A 21490-nucleotide genomic window follows, 5' to 3' on the forward strand; every position below is an offset into this window, starting at 1 on the left:
TACAAATTTATTTTTTTTTAAATTGCAGTTTTACAATCTGCCACAAAACAGAAGTAGTGAARAATACATTAAATCCAGTATGGCAGGCGTTCAAGATTTCTGTCAGAGCACTGTGTAATGGAGACTTTGACCGGTAAGCTGTAGCTTAAACTTTCTTAGGTTATACAATTTTTTCTCCCTAACTCATGTGTTCTTTTGTATGTAACTTTTTCCCTGGTGTTATTTAATCAACAATTTAAAGGGATAATAGATGTTCTAAACTGTTYATCACTTTAAATAATTCAGAAAAATAAAGCCAATTGGCTAAATCTGTGAGGAAGGGTTAGTGATGTTTTCTGGAAAAAATTCTTTGCTCTCTAGGGTGTGGTTTAGAAACAGAAAGAAATTACTAATTTAAAGCATGGCCACTCTGACTAGTACACACAAGTATTTTTAAATGGTTCAGTGAAAGACAATGATGTGTTTTCTTTGGATGTCAATGTAATGTCAGAGTATGCTGATAAATGAAAACCTTTAAATACATAGGTCAGTAGATGAGAAACACAGAAGGTAATCATCCTCAGATTTTAAGTTTTCAGTGATGCCATGGAAAAGTATCTATCTTTGGATGGTAATAATACCATGTTTTTAATAAACATTTTACCACTAATAACAAGCAAATTATTTGACTAAAAATGGGTATTTTTAGCATCCTTAAAAACAGCCATGTYGGTTACTCTTTCAGTTGGATGCAATAAAAACAAAGCAATTTTGTTATGAGCACATTCTAATCAAATAGAATTTTTTACTTGGATTTGGGTTCATGTGCATAATGYATAAGCAAAATAGTGTTAATGAAGCTGGTCTCTGGACACTTCACTGTTTATCATATTAAAGAAAAGCAGTTTTCATAATGATTAGAAAAGATGTTGTGGTGAAGGCATATTGAAATAACTTCAGCATTTCAAATTAAGGGAATTAAAAAGTATAATAGGACTCCTCAAATTATTGTGTATCTACTGTTGTCCTGCTTTCAACGTCATCTTCTCAGTGAATATCTTGTGAATAAAGGCTGCATACAACAGTCATGGTTCAAAATAAGAAACAGTCATTATCTGTTAAGTTAATTCAAATTAGTGTCTGCTGGTAGTCTAGAGGAAACTTCAGAAATTTGGGGGTTTTTAATTTGAAAACTCTTCTTTCTAAAGGTAAGGATTAGCTTCCTACCCTCCACATAGTAATACATAAAAACACAAATGCCAGAAAGTCTCTTTTAGGTAATGATAGTTTCACAGATAAAATTTTGGTGCTCTGGGCTCTGTGATAGATGTGAAAGGTGGGAATAATGTCATTAGCAAAAATATATCACAGTAAATKTTTATTCTGGTGTTGGGGAGACTAAATCTTCAGCTAGTGCATGCTKCTGAGTGAGCTCTGTCTGCTTTTTCCTTATGGAATGACCAGGATTTGCTAATTTTTTTCAAACTATGTGATTATACAGTGATACTATGTGATTATACATACATCACAGGAATGGCATTTCAGTACTACAGTAGTACTTAGAGTCTAATATCTTTGTTCTTTCTTTCTCTTACCATGCTCTCTCAAAAAGCACTTAGTAATATTCTGCATAAAAGTTTTAAAACAGAGATACCCATCTGAAACCTTGATTATTTTTAAATGTAAGATTTTTATTTTTTTAATATTAAAGTAGGAAACCCATTCTCTAAACTGTGTYCTTTAAGGTAAAGGTTAAATATCAGTATGTGAAGATTTGAAAGGTCTTTTAATATCTTGCATGTCATGCAAAATAGATAAAAGTCAAGATCTGTAATTAATCCTTTAATATGAAATAAATTTCAGTAGAGAGGAGCTTTATTCAAAGATAAATTGCTCTTACTGCAGTTACCTGTCTGATGATCCTTCGCAGGAATTTATCTTGATATTCTTAATAATTTATTTTAATAATTCAGGTTTTCTCACTGAGATGATTTGGCTGTTTGAACACAGATTTGTAAGACAATTCAAAACTTAAATCCCACTAAAGCTTGTGTAAATCTTAACTTAGTAGTGTGTTTTGCCTACTGTAACAGGTTTTGAAACCTCTAAGTAAAATAGTGGTTGTCTAGGCAAAAAAAAACCTTTGTGATATTGCCCTTTTTTTCTGAATTCGTTTGAAGGTGAAAATAGTTTCCTTTGAAGGGTGAAATACCTGGTGAGATAAAATAGGTTTGGAGTTGTTTTTCACTTCATTCTACAGAACAACTTTCATTTTAATCGGTTGACAAAGCCAACTTGAATTATGCAAGAGGTATAAAATGTAACAAATGGTGTGGTTAGAAGCCTTTAAATTTGAATTGAAAAGAGATACATCCTGACAAAGCAACTCCTTCTTTACCTATTTTGGAATATCATAAAAATGTGAAAAACATCCAGCTRTGAATTTCTTGGTGCATATAATATCAGTTGTTACTCAACTTTAACACCAGAGTCCCTTCCTAGTAAAGAAAATTAATCAAATTATACTTGAGTGTACTAATTGGAAGGATGAGGAGCAGCTTCCATGGAAGAAAATTACAAAATAGATTCTTGTCCCCTCATTAATAAGACAGATCTGATGACTTCACTTCATGTAAAACTGTTCTGAAGAAGAAGGGTAAGTTAAGTTGTTGCTTAAAATACAGGAGGTCTCGCTGGAGATGTTTCTTTTTCTATCCAGTGTTGAGTTCATTTTAAGCCAAATAGGATTCATTGTTAGTAGCAGTTGAATTTGCTTACATTTATACACATACTGCAGTAAAAGGAGATTAATAGAGCTGTGTGCTATCTCCATCATCATGTATTTTTCCTGTTTCATCAAGGATGTTGATGGTAATATGCTCTGTAGTACCTGCATTTTAAGAAATCCACCTTTGAAGTAAGTCTATAAAATATGATTGATCTTTTCTTGTGAAATATTTGCTTTCTGCATTTTATCCATTTCCCAGTCATCCCTGAAGCAAGGTTAGAGTTGTCCTCAAAGGTTCACTTTGCTCATAAGGAAACAGACAAAATGTGTTCTTAACTTTGATAATACTTAAAGATTTAAGGAATCATTTATTTAAAAAAAACAAAGAAAATACAGAGCATCAGCAAGTAAAAATATTTTGGTTAAACTTCCAATGTGTTTAATTGTTTCCTTCATTTTCACTATATTTAGCTATTGATTTATGAAGATGTRTTGTGTAACCTGACAGGCTATTTGCTGCCTCAAGAGAAATTACTGAAAAATTCTGCTTTTTGGGTTTGGCACAATTGATGCCCCCATATGCTATTAATCTTAAAGGCAATCCGGGTACATGTTTAGCATTTTAATAGGGTTGTGTTGTTTTGTTTTTTATTTTTAGGACAATTAAAGTAGAAGTATATGACTGGGATAGAGATGGGAGGTAAGACATTGATTCTRTGGTTATTCTTCAGTGTTATCCATGCATGCTTATACACATTTTAAAACATAAATATTTAGTGTCCAGAACAAAGTTAGAGAAACTTATTATTTGTATTTAGAGATAGAAGTACTGGAAAAAGTTCTGCTGTGATAACAGCTCTGTGTTTTGCAGTTGTGATAAATACTGATGCCTATTTCAAATGTTCTATGTGTGTATTCATCCATGGAACATGTTAAAATGTGTGTGCCTGCAATTGCTACTCCTGAGGGCCTAAAACTTGCAATGTAGAAGTCACCTGTTCATTACCCTGATTTCAGATGGGGTCTGAATGTTCATTTCCCTGTCTGTATTCATTTAAACATTTTTGTAAACTCTGGACTTGGAAAACCTGAGTTTTGTGTAATTCCCCTTGAAAGAGGACAGTGAAATATAGATGGAATTTTTGTTGCTAAATTCAGGTGGGGTACCTGCTATTCTTAAGAGCTGTGAACCCCTGTGTGCTGGCTGTACACTTTTGTCTGAAGAAATGAGCCTATAAAATTGCCTTTATTTTGACAAGCAAGATGGAATTATTTTTTATTATGTTGGCCTGATACCTCTTGTTCTTTCAAAAATGTTTGAGCTTGTATCGTAATACTTGGTTAGAAAATGTACTCATAAATCTTGATGCTAGAGCTGAAATGTAATACAGTAATGTGTTGATTTCTATTTGCCTTGAAGTTGGTCTGTCTTAATTATTTTCTGTTAATTTTAATCTATATTTTAAAATGTATGGTATGCATTTGCATTTTGATTTTTAGAAGTATATTGTTTATTCTACAATAATGTCTTTAATACTACCAATGCAATTTGCTTCCAGTATTACAGATAATGATATTGTGCTTCTGTGGCAACAGATCTTGTAATCATAATGAGTAAATTTATTCTGTGCTACTGTTCATTTCCTTGCTGACAAGATCCAAAAGCCTATTCAGCTTTCTCAGGTTATAATTCTGCCTTTTTGGTTTCATCATGAAGCCTGTTGATTTATAAGCATTCTTCTCTCATGTTTACCCTCTATGAATACCTACAAGTGTAAATTCATCCTTCTTGATCAGATATTCCCTGGAGAGACAAAATAATATATTCCAGCAATTAAAATAAGTGTACTTAAATTTTAAAAGTCATACTAGCGAAAAATCATTGCATCCCTCTTAGAATTTCTATTAACATCCTTTCTGCACTGAGATTTGTCAAATCCTGGAAACTTCTATGTATTTGTGCTTTTATGTATAAGCCACAATTTTTTTGAAAATAAGCTAGCAGTGATAAGTTAAATCATACTGCCAAGTTAATAAATAACAATTATGTTTTATCCAGGTGTCAAACCCCATGTGTCTCACTTTATCTAAAATCTGTAAGATTAAAAAGAAAAGGAAGAAATCTGACAAGGARCACTAAGTAACTGCAATTCTGAGTGAAATCTTGAACTTACTGTGCATTTTAGGTAGYCATTAGCATCTCCACTCTCACATAGTTTCAAATATCTGCATTTGCTCACATCAYAATCTAAATATCTATAAAATTAATATCTAAAACAAAAAGTGAAGGATATCATTTCCACATTTCGCTTTTTATTCTAATGGTATGATTTTTTTTTTCTTTTTGCTTTCTGTCCCTTTTGAATTTAGAAGTAGACTGAGCACTGACATGTTACATGTTAAATTTCTCTGAAAGATGAGACAGCTCTCATCTCATGTGACTTCAGACAATGCAAAAATCAGACAAGTAGATTGAAGTAATCATTTAAGCTGCTTCAATGGCTTAAAGGGGAAAATGGTCTGATTGAATCCATCCTACCTGGAATAAATTGCCAGTTGGTAGTGCCTATAAACTTACTCGATGATCATAGCAAGAACCTGAGTGCCTAAGTTAACTTTGACATTGCCAGGTATATCTGAAATAAATCCCATTCAACAGTTACTCTAACTATTTTTTTTACAACTCTGCTGTTTCTCAGTTTGTATTAATTTCCATTTTTGATGGGCATTTTTTATAAGCTATTGTTGCATCAGCTGGACACATCCCTGTGCTGAATGTGTTTGATCCAGAGATGTGCAGACAGGGCAGGACCAATCTTTGAAAGACTGCCTGCTATCTAGATAGCAAAGCAAGTTACACTGAGTATTAGAGGCTGTTCTGCAATCAGGAAGATAAAATTATGGTGCATATACTTGATTTCTGAATCATGACTTGACTTGATTTTGGCTCTTTGAGACTAAGGTTTTTCCCCTTTTCCTTGTTCTGTGTTACCTGTGCTTTGCAAAAACCAGCACCRTGGTGCTTTGGGTCAAGCTTCTTACTTCAAGTTCCTAAATTACCTTGTCAGGAGTAATTGTAATGTAATGTCATAATTATCATCAAATAGCTTTTATTTATTTTTGAACATCCATTTTAACAGAGAGTAATACATGCCCTTTGTAACATTAGCACTCTTAATTATTAAACAACTCTGTTTCAAACCAGTTTTTGTACAAAAATTGTGAAAATGGGAACAACTTGTTCTGATATCTTTTATGGCTTCTAAGAGCTGTGACAAACTCCAAAATATTTGATGCTATAAGAAGTTACAAAAGTTGGTTTTGTTGCTTGGGACAAGCCAAGTTGTTTGAAATAGAGTCCCATTTTTAGGTTTTCTTTATTGAGTGCCCTTATGTATGAAGTATCTGCAGGCAGGTCTARCAGAAGAAAAAAAAAACAGTGTGCAACTTCACATCAGCACATCAGCAGCACTGTGATGGTTTTGGTTCTTTCTGAAAGCCTTTCCAATTAATTTCAGAAAGAATATATAATTTAGCATACGTGTTGCAAAAGTCATTTTGCAGTCTTGATGTTTTTGATCTGTTACACAGAAGAAGTAGGGGGGTGTTGAGTTTTAGAGCTGTAAATATTGTCATGCTAATCTGGGGCCACAGAAGCATTCATCTGAGAATATCTACAATGCTGCAGAGATTTTAAATTTCAGATTCAGGACCTTAGTTTTTGTCCTTCATCTTCATTCCCCAGCTAGAGAGTTGATTTTTAAATTCTTGCATTTTGTCCTTATTCATACTCATATTCCTGATTCTGATTGTCCTTTCGTATATTGGTTTTTTCCATTTAGATAATTAAAAAATTCGAAGTTAATACAATTTTGAAAGTGATTTTCAGCACTTCATAACACAGGACTAAAAGTGGGAAACATCTCGCATAGATGGGCTTCAAGTGGTAGTTTTGTGTGCTGAGACTCTCTGGTGTTCTGATATGCCGCTCATGGACTGTGGCAGTAAATCTGTAAGTCTAGGAACATTTGGTGTTAGGAAGGAAAAGAGAAYAAATCCAGAGACTCATAAGGAGATGCATTTGCTGAAGTGTGATCATTAATATTAGGATATTTTCTTGATGATTTATACATATGGGCAAGGCAAATTCTGTCCAGCAGACACTCAGTCTTCAGAGCCAGCCTAGTGGAGGGATGTGTGTCCACTGAGTACMGAGTGCAGGGATCCAAGCTGATGATCTTTTAAATGCAGAGAGCTCTGAGACTGGTTATATATGCCCATRCCTTTTTAACATGATTCTTCAGAGGAATTAAGTCTTTCTGGCTCAGGTATTGTCAGTGTTTGTATGTAACTATAGGGAAAGGAGGCTTTACAGTGTCTCTTAGAATTAAAGGAGCAATTACTTTTAAGCAGAACAGATTTTTTTGCTCCCCAAAGAYAGTCCTGTCTGGAATGGTTTTCATTTGCTACAGCATGTTTGTAGGTAGTCATTGAACTATTGTTAGAATTTCTGCCTTCAAAATATACAATCAGATTTGAAAATATAAGGTTAGAACTGTTATGAAAGGGAAGGATTCCAGTTTAAGCAATAMTCATTTTTCTCCAGTGCCATGGTTACACAAGGTTAAATACACCTTGTGYGCTACAGCCCACATGGGACTCGAGTTCCGTGGCCTGTGTGGATGCCTTCCTCTGTGCCCTGATTAAATAGTCCTTGCAGTCTGGAGAGCATTTAATCACAGATACTCCTCCAATTTTCTTAAGAAACRTCTTTGTCTTGGAAGTAATTTCCTGATCTCCCATCTGAAAGGGGAGTGTGTTGCAGGAGGTGGTGTCTTCTGAATCTGGGTAAAGAGGAATATCTTTACCATACRGCATTTCTTAAGCTTTCTTACCGAATGTTTTGCTTCTTTCATGAGTAATAGCATGAAGACTATTTGATTTACATATTTTGTGAATTCATGCTGATTTCAGAAAATGAGATTTATATTTGAGGCATGTTAATTTAATTTAATTTCATTACAAATAAAGCAAGAAAAATATAATGTTGCTTTGGATTGTTTCAATTTTTTATCTTCTTGCAACATTCAGATTTATTTAAGTTTGCTCTTAATAGCAAGTAGCCTAATTAGAACTATGCTATATTTCTTAAAAACAAGTYTTGCAAGACACAAAAATTTGACTTTCTGTTGTAGTTTACCATTGGAGGGAAGGTAAAAAGGTTCGCTTCATAGCTTGCCAGATGTGGAGGCAGAATGTAGAGGAAATACCATGCTCTGTTAGGGAAGATCTGGAGCAGCAGTGGGGAAAGTTCATCTGGGCAGAGGAGAAAATGGGAGCAGCCCTTGTGGTGGGTTGTGGGGGTTGTGTAGCCGATGGTTGGGGCACTCCCCCTGCAATCCTTCCACTCCAGGAACCTGTTTGGGATACAAACCTGCAGCTCTGTCACTCCTGCAGCCCCGTGGTTTCTGTGCCCCTGCCCCTTTCTCAGCGATGTTTCACCSTCTTCAATTCCCTCTGGCCACTCTGCTTACAGTGGTGTCTTGGCAATGTGCCAGCCCCTGTTTATGCTTTGACAAAGCGGTTTTTAAAACGTGAATGACAGCACAAGAGTGCCAAATGTATCCTTGGGGCAGGAATGGAATTTAGAAAGGAGAAGCTTAATAACCACTGCTTTACTGTTAGGCTAAGATCTGCTTTCCAATAATACCATAAGTTGAGTAGCCTCAATGGATTTCTTTTCTCTTCCCAGAAGGGAAGACAGGAGCTGAAGTGAGCTTTGGGTTTTCCCCTTAAAAGTTCAATGTCAGGTTACATAAATGAGTTGGGCTGATATTTTCTAGTTTAAGCTACACCTTTATTGCTTTCAATAACTTCCTTTTTCTCACATAGTTTCATASACAGTTCAGAGTCTGTAGTGCCTGTGGTCATCCACTGAGGAAATGGTGATTGTCTTTGGTAGCCCACTGTCTTTTTTCAGATGCTAGAAACTTATATTGGGGTCAATCACTGATTTACAACATAGTCCTCATTGTGCAGCTAAGTTAAGCAAAAACCATCAAAAAGATTTAAGGTAACACTTTCCAACTCAAAATTTGTATTACTAATAAGGTGAGCACACAACAGAGGGAGTAATAAAGATTTTTAAGCARATTRTATCTGTTGCCATTACTTGTTTCTYGGGTGTCAGTTCATATTGGCTGCATGTCTCTTGCATAAATAGATAAAATGCATGTTTAAATTCCTAAATGTTGTGCATTTGATTTGAAACTCTTATCTTTCATGCAGCCATGATTTCATTGGAGAATTCACAACAAGTTACAGAGAGTTGTCGAGAGGGCAGTCTCAGTTCAATGTTTATGAGGTAAGTATCATGAATATGTATTCACTTTCAGGAAATAAATGAGAAAACAACAATGGAAAACACTGAAAACAATTGAAAGCTATTCTAACCACTAATGTGAATACAAGCCTGTATGGCTATAACTCTTCTTTTTTTTTTTTTTTTTTTTTTTTTTTTTGTATGATATGCAAATTTTTGTTATTCCTTAAGATATCCTTTAATTGGTCTCAGCCTACTGCCATTAACCTTCAGTATTTTCATAGTTGTAATGTAGGTGGTAACAAATACAGTGGTTTAGGTAAGCACTAAAGAAGTCTGGGAAGGAGAGTGCTGCATTTTTATTTTGAAGATGAGCCAAGGTGTTGCTGTGCAGAGCAGGACAAAGATACCTGACAGCCATGGGATTTTTTCTTGTTTAGATCCAAGATCAGCCCCAGAGTTACAGTAATTTGCAGTAGTTTYCTGTGAATAGTGTCACAGCACAGATTACTGTGTGCAGTGAAAATGTCCTCTCCTGTTGTATCACTGACATGAATCCTACCCTACCAGGAATATTCTGTCATAACATCTCAAGTAATTTTTCAGTTTCTTAAATACAGTATCAGTATCATACTCCCAGCAACAGCAYACATTTCCTGAGATCTCATGTTTGCCTCCCCACACCGCAGCCCTCCATGCTTTGGTATTTTCYTGCTTGATGAGTCTGTACAATATCAGAACAAAAGATACTGGACAAATGATTTTTAAAAACTTTTACTTTTACAAACTAACCTAAGGCAGGTAGAGRAGTTTGTGTTTGAATGAGTGCCCATTATTTAGAGATTAGAAACATTGCTAGAACCACCTCTTTTGAATTGAGCTTTTTTAAATGGGTTAGAATTCATGTAACTTTTTAAGTTCCTGCAGGCATGTAAAACTTTCAGAGGCTGAAAAATGTTTGATTTTTAAAGTAACTGAAATTCAAAAAAACACATAAATATTAAAATAATTAYAGTATCTTGAATTCTATGAAACAAKCTGTCATTTATTTCATCTTTGCTCCCAAGTAGGTGCCTTGTTTCCCATGATATTTCACTCCAAGCTCTAGTGCAGTTCCTTGCAATTCTTAAGAAGCCAATTGTCAAGTTACCTGAAGCAGAAAGTTCAAGTGAATCTCCTCTTTGGCATTTAATGACTGCTGGCAAGCAATATGCTGCTAATTCAGGCCTGACCATTGAGTTCTGGAGAGCAATGAATGAGCTGCCACAGGGCAGACAGGCAGCCTGTTACCTTCATTTTCCTCTTGTGCAAATGTCAGCAGGAGTCACTTTCTGGCTAAGATTTTGGTTCAACGAGAATTTCTGCATTGTTTAATTACCACCATTACACAGGCTTAATCCATTGCTCATCAATCAAACTCTGTTAAATGGAGGGGCAGGAGTTACTTGGGATTTTTTAAGTGTTAATGGGCTTATGCGTGTGTAAAAGAGTAAAAGCTTTACAGGATATTTACCGTATAACAGCAGGGTGCCATACTGAAGGGAAAGAGGGAGCACTGTTTTGCCTGTTTGGGAAGACCTCAAACCACAGTTATCTCTTCCTGCCTTACATTTCACAGCTGTTCTGTGTTGTACAAGGAATAGGATCTTTGAATGTAATTTCATTTTGGTTAGGGGCAGAGAATTTTTGGAAACAGGTATTACTATTTTTCCCATTTTCAGGCAAAATTGTTTAAATATTTTATAGCGGGTAAGTGACTAAAATTTCAGTTGGGAATGTTTTCATTCCTTATCATTTGCAGAACATCTGTGAGTACTTTACAGTAAAACTTGGCAGTAAGCCACAAGGCTTTCCTATTTMTTTAGGAGATAGTTGAGTGACCTAATTAACAAAATAATGTTTTGCTCCCAAATTCCATGTGCATTTCTGAAAAAGCAGGAGTACATTTTAATGTGTATGTAACAAAATTAACTGAGACTTGCCTTTGGTAACTATTCAGAAGGGAAACAGTTTTTATTGGTGGCTACAGTGAGAAATTTTATAGGTGTGGGTTCCAGACATTCAAGAAAACTGTTCAATGTTTTGTAGTCCAGTTCCATGAAGATTCTTGGGTCAGGGGGTGCACTGAGCCCSCCAACTCCTGTATGCCAGTCAGGTGGTGGTCTTGGAACATTTTCGTGAAACTACTTATTTCATGAAATTCCATCTTCTTGTCAGCTAGATCCTGTCATTGCACCAGGTACAGAAACGGGGAGTAGARCAGCTCTCATGTTTCTCAGATGATACAAGAAGAAGATGGAAACAGTTTAACTGGATTGTGAAGAGATGCATTGTGAGATGATAAAGTAATGACACCACATGCTGAACCACCACAATCAGGAATGCAGAAAAATGCAGAATCTTGTGAAAGTTCAAAAAGCATTTTGCTGAGCACTCAGACATAATGAACACTGTCACCTCTGTTGCCCCTGTCCCTTATTTGTCCAACATGAGCACCAGCACTGGCTCACCTGGCAGGTACCATGAAGATAAGTTYGCTGGTTTTCAACGTGCGCCTACCCCAGCATTGAGGTGCATCAGTAATCAGGATGCTGAATACATTTAGATAGAGTCCACTGAAGATAGAATACTTTCTGCATTGGAAACAACTTACACTTGTTTTTATATTAGATCATACTGCTTTACTGATTGTGTCTCTGTTTCTAGGTAATAAATCCAAAGAAAAARGGAAAAAAGAAAAAGTATGTTAATTCTGGAACAGTAAGTAAATATATTTTATGTTACTGGATGTTTTTCTTTTTGCTTGAAACAGAGTGTAATTGACTTGTAATTTAACAGGGTTAGAACAGGACCTTCTGTCAGACCACAATAAACTACTCACTGTTACACACCATTTAATTTCAGATTATTTTTAATTTGAAGAGTTTGATATTAAATGTGTCCAAGTGTACTGTTAAATTGCCAATGTTTTCCAAAATGAGCTCTACCAAAATTTCTGTCAAGTAATTGAAATTATTGGACTGAATGCTATTAATTTTTATCTGAAACATACCTATCCTTTTAAAAGTAAATATTTTTAAATTTATCTGCTGAGCTAGGATCATTAAAAGCTAGTATGCTTATTGTGGCTAAATCAAAAAGAGTCAACAATTTTTATTGCCGACAGGTTTTTATAAATTTATGTTGAAAAATCTTTTGGTATAGTTTGGGATGAGAGTTTATTGTCTTTGTTTGTATTCCATATTCTGTTCTTATGTTTATGAACCATTTGCTACCAATGCAATATTTCCCTTCAGCACTTGCTCAGTYTCCATGCCCTGGCACCCATGATGTTCAGAACATCATTTACAAAAAAGTGAAGATGAATGCTGAGGATATGTATATGGGAAAACCTAATCAGATATGAGAGATGTTTTTTGAAAAAAGGCATCCACCATGTGGGTTTTTTCCACATGAGCAGTTCCAGCGAAGTCAGTAGGGCTACTTTCATGCTGAAAGGTCGCCTTGAAGGAATGTTTCAAGATTCTCACATTCTTGTCTAAGTCTGTTTATCAGTAAGAAAATAAACACTGATTTTTCTACCTCTGCTTTAAATTATAAAAAATAGGCAGAAACAGCTTGCCCATTTAAATTTACCGTACAATGTCTAATTCAATCAATAATTTATTTTTTGCTAACATATTCCTTTTACTAAAATCTATCATGYTCAAATAAAGTTATGTTGAATTAGTGAGTCAGAAACTTGGGTAGAGTGGTTATTTTCAACCAGTGCTAGAAGTGTTCTCAAAATTGTAGGCATGGAATCTGGCTTAGGGTACAGAAGGATAAAAAAATGTGTTTTCACTTCAATTTTCCTGTTGACTTTAGTTTAAAATATTTTAACATCTTCACAAGTAACTGCCTGCATTTGAAAGAACACATTCATGTTTGAACAGGCAGAATCAACTGTGTCTTGTTGTTTACTTCCAATTACATCAAAATTTCCAATAAACAGTTAGCAATTTTCTTTCCTTTCCCCTTCTTTACCAGTGTTCTCTTCTGTTGGTTTCTTAAATTCTTTTCGATGTCAAGTCATCTCTATCCCCATTTGCCCTTAGAAAAAAAGTCCTTCAGGCTTCCCTTATGCTTCTCCACATGGTCACTTCCTTCTGTGTTTGCCTGCAGTTTTGTTTTTCTTCTCCTCGTCATTTWCCCAAGAGATTCTTTATCCCACAAAATTTTAAATTTTCAAGCCAGTCACTGAGACCATAATTTTCATTAATAGGAAGTAGAGTTCTAGAAAACTTAAAGTGGATATAAATCATTGGCTGCTATCTCAGTGCTGCATTTAAGGACTATGTACATACAGTGCATATCTCAATATATTTTTACTTAAGGGGTGGTTTTAAWTTCAGACAGTCAAATTACACACTAAGCAGAAATGTTTCAGAATACATGGTTCATTTCAAGTAAAAGCTAGTAGTGAAATGAAAAATTCACTGCATAAAACTGGAAGTATTAGTAGTTGTTGTCTATATGTAAGTAAACACTCAGCACTTTGAGTTGTATGTTTTCATTTTCTGACTTTTAAAATCAGACCCAGTGAAAACATTTGTTTAAATTAATTAGGAACAAGATGACCAGCTGTAAGAACAGATGAACCGTTAATATCACTGCATCCAGGGGGAAAATGGAAATTTTGGTCTTATTTGTAAGACTATGCTACTGATAGCCTGGTAGAGSATTGTTATGGTCTTCTCTTCTCAACTGGAATGATAATTTGGTGGTTTTAGCTGAGCTAATCACTCAGAATCCCAGTGAACTGCGACAAAGGAAGTAAAATAGGAGACAGAATTACTACCTGTAATCTCATTCTGAGTGCAAGATTACAACATAGGTGTATTTTCAATTTTTATATTTTGCTGCAGGTAGAGGTAAAAAATTTTGTTACAGACTTCCATTCCCTTTTCATTCCTTGTATCATTATCCATGGATTTGCTTTGAGTAGTTACTTAAGCATTTCACTGGCTGCCTGCTGCACTTARATTTTATTTACACTGTGTAAATAAAATTAATTTGAATTCTTTGCTTCATAAATACTGCAGAGTATATGAAAATCTTAAATGCTGGATCTTTTTCCACTTGAGTTTATGTTTCTGTGACTTGATTGCTGAAAATGCCAGTAGCACCTTTAGATTACTCTGTGTTTTGGATCTTATGATTTCTAAATGATAAAATCCAGGACTGCAGAAATTTCTTCTCTTTTTTTTTTATATAAATATAATCCATTTTAAACATTTTGTATATATTTCATGTATGTGTGTAATTTACTAGTTTTTTTGCATTCTAGGYGTCAATACCAATAATTGTGATTGAGTTCTTTTCACAGTGTTGAAGTGCTAATAGAATAGATGCATTATCATGTATCCTTTAATATTCATTTGCCAGTGTAGTACACACAGATCAGAAAATATGTGTGTGGCAACCTGTTCTAGAATACAATCTTCTGCCCTTTACCTTTTCCTTAAATAAAAAAAAAAAAAAGAAAGCAGTTATAAACTCAATTTGTCTCTTCCCTTTCAAGAACTGCCTGCTGAAATTATTTAARAATGTAATATATTTTTTAATCTTCTTTTTTCCCTTAATACTGTAGGAAATTRCGTCCTAAGGCCAGAGTTCGAAAAACATTGTGCTTATGTCTCTACTTGTTCAACTGGGAAACACAATTCATGTCTGACTCTCTTTTATTTGCTTTCAGGTAACATTGCTTTCCTTCCTAATTGAAACAGAAGTTTCATTCCTTGACTATATTAAAGGCGGGTATGTGATTAGCAACAAACCTTTCTTGTTTTCACAATCTCATTATAGTTCACTAATAATTTATGTACTATTTGTTTATGGCTCTTAAATAGGTTAGGAATGTATTGTTTCCTCATTTTAGGGGCTGTGCTTTCCTCCAGAAAGCATGCAGATAGTTACTAAGTTATGGAACTTTACTTATACTGTTGGAATTGGAGTTGATACTAAAACACTGAGAAAGAGTAATGAYCTCAGATCAGCCAGAGAAAAATGGTTTAAACAAAAGGGAATTATCTATATATTATTAAAATGCTGTCCAAAATTATTAAAATTCCTTCAGATTATGCTGAGCTTTGGTGTATATTTAATATTGGTATATTTTTAGAGCTGTTTCCCTTCAAAAGCATTTTTYTCAATGCTAATTGAAGTTTTTAACATGTTCAGTTTCTCATTTATCATATTTTTTTCTAAAGAGAAGTAGAGACAGAAGTCGTATCTTAGAACATGCCTGGAAATCTGAAAAATTCCTGGCACTTAACATCCCTGTCAGAACACTGCATTTCTCTGAAATAAATGGAAATAATTTGCTATACATTTCTAGGCTCTTAACATGGATTTTTGGTGCATATAGTCTAAATATAGATTCCACATGTTTTCTAGAACACTGGTTACTCGTGAAGAAAGAAGTCCAYCCATGTTTACCAGAACTTTCTATTATTGAAAGTCTGTTTATGCACAAATGCATGAAGAAAGTTTTGCCTCTAGTGCAGCTGTTTGTCATTTGCAGTGTGTTGTGCATATACACCATGGCCATCCTATTCCCCATTCATTCAAAATTCATCTATACAGGAAGAGCATGTATAAGGAACTGAGGAATTGAGGTTTATGTCTAAATTTGGAAAGAAAAGAATATAGGGGCTGCTTATGTAATCTTTTCAGGATGTTTTATGACATTCCTCACTGGGGTGGTACAATACAGGTTAATARAACTAATTATCTGCATTCTTCAGAAAAATCTTATAAATTTTAAKTACAATAATATTGTGTTGTTCATATTGATATTTTGTATAGATCTCAATAACTGGAAGTCAAAGAAGACTTGTGATATTAATAAATTCCACTTAAGCTTTTTCCGCACCTTTTACAGAAAAGTAATATTGTTCAGTAGAATATTTGTTCATGTTTAAAAGTATGCAGCATAATACTTATAATTTAATTATTTTATATAGAATCTTCTTTAGTGATTCATACAATTATTTCTATGTTCATGCCAGTGGAAACTGTAGAGCTGCTTTTTTTACCTTTCTTTCTGCAGCATACATAGTTAGGTAAACATGACAAGGAGGCTCAGACTCAGAGTTATTTTCTTGGCTTCACCCTTCCTTTGTTTGTCTCATTTAATATCACTGCATATCAGTTACAGTCCAGTTGACAAATTTTTGAAGGAAGGGAAAGGAGAAGATTTTGTCATTAATCAGTCTGTTTTCCCATCATGTCTTCCAAAATTGTTTTTCGTTAGTTCCCTGTTTCCTTCCATTTAGATAGGCAAGAGGTAGAAAACACAGATTCTGCAATAGGCACAATATTTGCTCTTCTGTAAATGTATGCTTATAAAAAACGTAATGTTCAGAAAGTCCATTGTAATTCATTTGAATTAATGCAGATGTCATGGAAATCTTGACAGCTGTAGCAAATTAGGATTACAGTATTGATTTCATTTGTGTTTTGAGTCTGCATATGTTTAATTGGGATATTCCATTACCTGTATCATCTATTTGACTGTGGTTTTCTTGAAGAACTTTGGARAATGAAATAGAGGTTTGTCCACAAACTCAAATTTCATTTTACTGCATAAGACTGGATTTTATAGCAGTATGGCAGAAAAYAGGTGGATGTCTATTTTGCATCTGAATATTACATCAAATAGTGCCATCKTAATAGCTGTTTTTTCCTTACTTCTTGATACTTAATCACATATTTTTTCCACACCRACCTTCCCACAATTCAAGTAGGTACGTTGTGCTAAAAACAATGTATATTTCAAAATCACATTTCTCCTACCACTTAGTAGTTAATAGCATATTCCTATCAAAACACTTCAAAATTTATGAATAAGCTCAGTAAGGTAAGGGATACAGTCTTGAAAAGGAGCGCAGTTGAATTTGCAGGAATGACTRTCAAACCCAGTTTAGTGTCTCCTCCTTTTGGCTGGAAGAAAGAAGCCAGAAAGCTCCAAGATGTAGTGGACAGGAAAGACATTTCTGTGCAGAGGTTTCTAGCCTGTTGGACTTAGTAGAAAAAGTAGCGAGCTGATTTATTTGTAAATCAGTAAAATTCAGGAGCTGAGTCCTTTTGCAACTGAAAAATCTTGTCATGTCTTGTATCCCAGATTAGTGGATGATAAGAAATGTTTTCCTYGCATCATGTTAAAAGCCTTGCCTTCATCCAGGTCTTTAGAAATGAACACCCATACATTTGCATTCAAAAGGATTTGGACACACATTTTTAATTGAAATGTATTGAATCATTAATGGTCAAAAGGGAAATTCAGAAGTCCTTTCATGACAGCTGTTTTAATCCAGGCAGTAGAGCACCCAGTGTAATGGGAGGTATATTTGATGTTCAGAGGAGACCTGGCATGAGAAACAGTTACAAAGCAAGAGCTGCCCTAGCTATCCATTTTGGAAGCTTTGCCATGTATTTCTTGTATCCATGGAGACTATCAAGGAGTAATAAAACTATGGAAGAGGAAGATCTTGTAGAGCCTTTATCTGAAAACTCTTCTGAATTTTGCTACAGCATTTGGCTCAACAAGCATCTKCAAAGGGGAAATTGAGTGACACTGGGGACTTGGATGCCATGGAGAGGATGCAGCTTCTTGGTAGAATTACTCTGTCAGCTCTGTTGTAGGGTTCTGTGCTGTAAGTGGTCCTCAAACCTTCAATTGCTCCCCCCTGCTGACAGRCCAGCTGGTTGTCGTTCTGAAGCCACAGGGGGAAATCCATTAKTCCTTCCAATGTACTGTTTAAAAAACCGTAATCATTACAAATGTTATCAAGTCTCGTAAAAAAAAACTACATTCAGGTTTAATTTGTTCCCTTATGTGTATCAGTGCTGATGGAGTTTGTATTAAATGATGATAGGTTTCACTTCRCTCTCTCTGTGGTTGTGTGGTGAAGATTAGTGTTCCTTTGGAAATACTTCCTTCATTTCTTGTGGTACATAGGGATACAAGGTGAAATCACTTGTCCACAGTCAAATAGATCCTGTGTTTCTATACCAGCTAAGCTCTGGCAAAATAGTGGTGATCTTTGCAACACTGAATCCATAAGGCACATTGCTGTKCTTGGATATTCCAACTGAGCTGGGATAGGACATTCAGCAGCTCAGCCTACCTAGCCAGGTTCCAGTATTTTAATGGCTTTCATGGAAAGCCTTATGACCTCACAACATCACTGATGTAGGGGATGTCATGAGCCTTTTTATCTCCCTGGAAAATGATGGAGCTGGAAAAGCAGGTACAGAGCCTTAGCCAGTGAATTTTGTTTCAGTAAACAGTAGGTTTTGTTGTCTTGCTGTGTTTTAGACCTCTAGCACCACCACTTTGAGGAATACTCCAGAAACTGATGCTGTCAGTCATTACCTGAAATCRCATGGAAATTGTCATTGTTCTTTTTGCCATTAGCTGTAGTTTTAATATTCTTTGTCTTACTTTTGTTAGCTGTTTTCCTTATTAGTCTTCTGCAGTGCTTTCTCTTGATTCTGCCTTGAARTCAGAACTGTTACTTCTTGTTACCAATTGGATCAAAGTAGCTCACTCAGGAAATGAGTTTACAAATAATTTTTTGTTTTAAGGGTTTTTTTTTAATTTATTTTTTCGCAGTGGCACATTATTCAGCATGCAGAAGGATTTCTGTGTTTGATTTACCTAGCATGTAGTGCTTGGAGAAGTCTTGTTTTACTCTTCAAACGTTGCACCACATGGAAACCCTTAAAATTTAATTGCAGTTTTGTTTAGCAATGCCAATAATGACTCCAAGCATAAATTTAGGAATAGTTATTATTATAGTTATGAAGATAGTATCAACAGTAATACTAATAATCTTATTTTTGGGACTCGTTTTGTGATGCTGTCAGTGTTCCAAAGACTGTTCTTGATACTCTGGATATTTTAGGCTTTTACCTAATTTTGGAGACAGAGTCTGTGCTTGATCCAGCTTAGTTTRTGTTAGCCTTGATGAGGTGATTCATGATGAGTATGTTAGTATGATGAGGTGATTTCATGTGAATCTATTTTTCCTACACAGCTTTTAGTGAAATAAATTGTATTTTCTCTGGGTACATRAAGTTGTTTGAGCAGTGAAACCACTGCTGCAAGGCCCAGAGTCAGATTGTTGTTGTTTAATCTAAATGTGCATGAGTTAAATCTGTTCAGTAACTTCTTAATCTTTGCTAATTTGGTCATTAAGTTCATAATTGCACACAGTGAGAGGCAAGAATTTGAAGAACGATGTAAAAGATAAGATCTTTTTCCTGATAGTGCCTCACTAGCTCAGAGATCATCTCTAGAATGACAGTATTTTGTCTTGAAGGAAGTTACAGAACTGTGTTTAATTGGATTGTCACTCGACAATAAGTCTCAAAATTATTTATTTTTTTACAATAACTCTGTGCTAACAGGTTACCCATGCATGATAATTGTTTCACTTAGGTCCTGTTCAAAATATAGATCTTGATATTCCTGCTTCCWGATTTTCTCTTCCAAGAATTACCTTGATATGCTACTCAGAGCATTGATTTTATTCACATGAAATAAATCCACTGCCAAAAGCTATGATATCCTGTCCAAAGTTTTAGTGTTAAGGAAAGGAGCAGAGTAGTAAAAACCTACTTCTCTTGTCMAAATGTTGCATGACCAGAGCTAAAATATGTCCAAGGAAAAATCAATGTTGCTGTTGAAAATGAATTAATAATATTTATGGAAGTTAAGTTCTTATTAATARTTTATTTAGGATTTTTAATAAACAATGAAAAAAGGAATGATAGTCTAGGAACTGTTCAGCATGTTAATAAGTTAGTGTGGTGTAGCCCCTGGCTGGAACCTTACATAAGAGTATTTTCAGTGTTTATTTCCTCCATTAGAAAGTCTGTGTCCTACAGTTTGTCCAYAAATGATGTTACCATCTCTTGTTTATTTTTCTACACAGCAGTACAACTATTAATAAGATTTGTGTTTGCTTTTTCTTCAGAACTCAAATCAATTTCACAGTCGCTATTGATTTCACAGCCTCCAATGGTAAGAATAAACATCAACATCTTGTGTATGTTTGTGCTGTGTTTAGTTTGAAGTGTACATGTGTGTGTTTGCATCAGTATTCTGCTGGCACCACCTACACTCAGGATTTCATTTTGCTGAGCAACAGACAAGAGGCCAATTCCTGTCTAGAAAAGCAGGACAAATAGAGCAGTTAAAATTTGGAATAGCTACATATAAATTTGAATAAATAGAAGCAGTTTGCAAATATMTGTGTAGTTTCTGATTATTATTATTTTTGGATTTTTATAACTGCTGGAAGAAAACTTAGAAGAATCCATTGAGAGGGGCAAAGGAGTTCCAGGTAGAATGAGGCTGGCATAGGAGGATAGATAAGTTGTGATCCTCCTCCAAAGCTGCTTTCAGAATGTCATAATRCTTTTGTAAATTTCCTCTTAAAAGTGGATGAATTGCACAAATCTACAAGTTTCTTGCTGCATTTTCAGTGCTGAAATACAGCTACTACTACCGTTAAAATGTATGCAGAATACTGAAAGGCTACTGCTATTAAAACGTGTTCAGAATACTGCATTTTTATCTGATACAACTTACCCTTTTCAGGAGAGAAAATTCTGGAGTGGTTAAGTTTTAATGTAAATCTGATCCTTTCTTCAACAGGTAATCCTTCACAGCCAACTTCACTGCACTACATGAATCCCTATCAGCTGAATGCTTATGGCATGGCACTGAGAGCTGTTGGTGAAATAATTCAGGACTATGATAGTGATAAAATGTTCCCAGCTCTGGGTTTTGGAGCTAGACTGCCTCCAGATGGAAGAGTATCACATGAATTTGCACTGGTAAGTAAATAAATGTTTATATATTGTTTGAATTCCTTTACAACAAAATTTTGGGAGTTAAGGTTGTAGTCTTAAGCAGTTACTGGACAWGTAAAGAGCAGAGAATGTGTTAAGTCTTCTGTGCGAAGTCTAAACAGTTGTTTCAAAACCTTTCATCCTACTGAAGCTACTTCACTTGAAGCTATAGAGAGAAATCTGGAATCAAGAAGTCCCTGTAGGCCAAAAATTGTAATAAAGAAAAGTAATAATCTTTAACCTCAGCTGTAGCAGCTTGAGAAACAGATGCTTTAAAGACTTCAGACWGAAGCTAATCTCTCTAAAGAAGCAAACGAAGCATGATCCAAGATAATGTTGCATTATTATTCTTATTGTTTTGTCTCATTTTCTGGAATCTCTTATCTTTTACAGGCTGCTAGTTCACAGACTTAAGGATAAATAAGTGGACTAAAAGATGAGTTGATAAGAACAAATCTGAGATTTGTCCATAGGTTAAATTGCAAACCTAAAATCTATATGATTTGCCAGAAAGGTTGATCTGGTATAACTGATGCTTGTGATTAGTGTTGATG

The 21490-nt window shown here is 34.9% G+C and overlaps 1 protein-coding gene across 2 annotated transcripts in view; it reads left to right on the forward strand.

Moving 5' to 3' along the window:
* Positions 1 to 21490, forward strand: part of CPNE8 (copine 8) — a 72609-nt gene that overhangs the window by 34097 nt on the left and 17022 nt on the right. For both annotated transcript variants that reach the window (XM_057370057.1, XM_057370058.1), the window contains 7 exons: positions 29 to 133; positions 3366 to 3407; positions 8996 to 9071; positions 11736 to 11789; positions 14767 to 14828; positions 20057 to 20103; positions 20740 to 20921. In XM_057370057.1, coding sequence (XP_057226040.1) covers positions 29 to 133; positions 3366 to 3407; positions 8996 to 9071; positions 11736 to 11789; positions 14767 to 14828; positions 20057 to 20103; positions 20740 to 20921 — 568 coding nt within the window. The remainder of the gene's footprint in view (positions 1 to 28; positions 134 to 3365; positions 3408 to 8995; positions 9072 to 11735; positions 11790 to 14766; positions 14829 to 20056; positions 20104 to 20739; positions 20922 to 21490) is intronic.

Source organism: Malurus melanocephalus, unplaced genomic scaffold, assembly GCF_030028575.1.
Source record: "Malurus melanocephalus ecotype Western Australia unplaced genomic scaffold, MMel_1.1 scaffold_118, whole genome shotgun sequence".
Lineage (NCBI taxonomy): Eukaryota > Metazoa > Chordata > Aves > Passeriformes > Maluridae > Malurus > Malurus melanocephalus.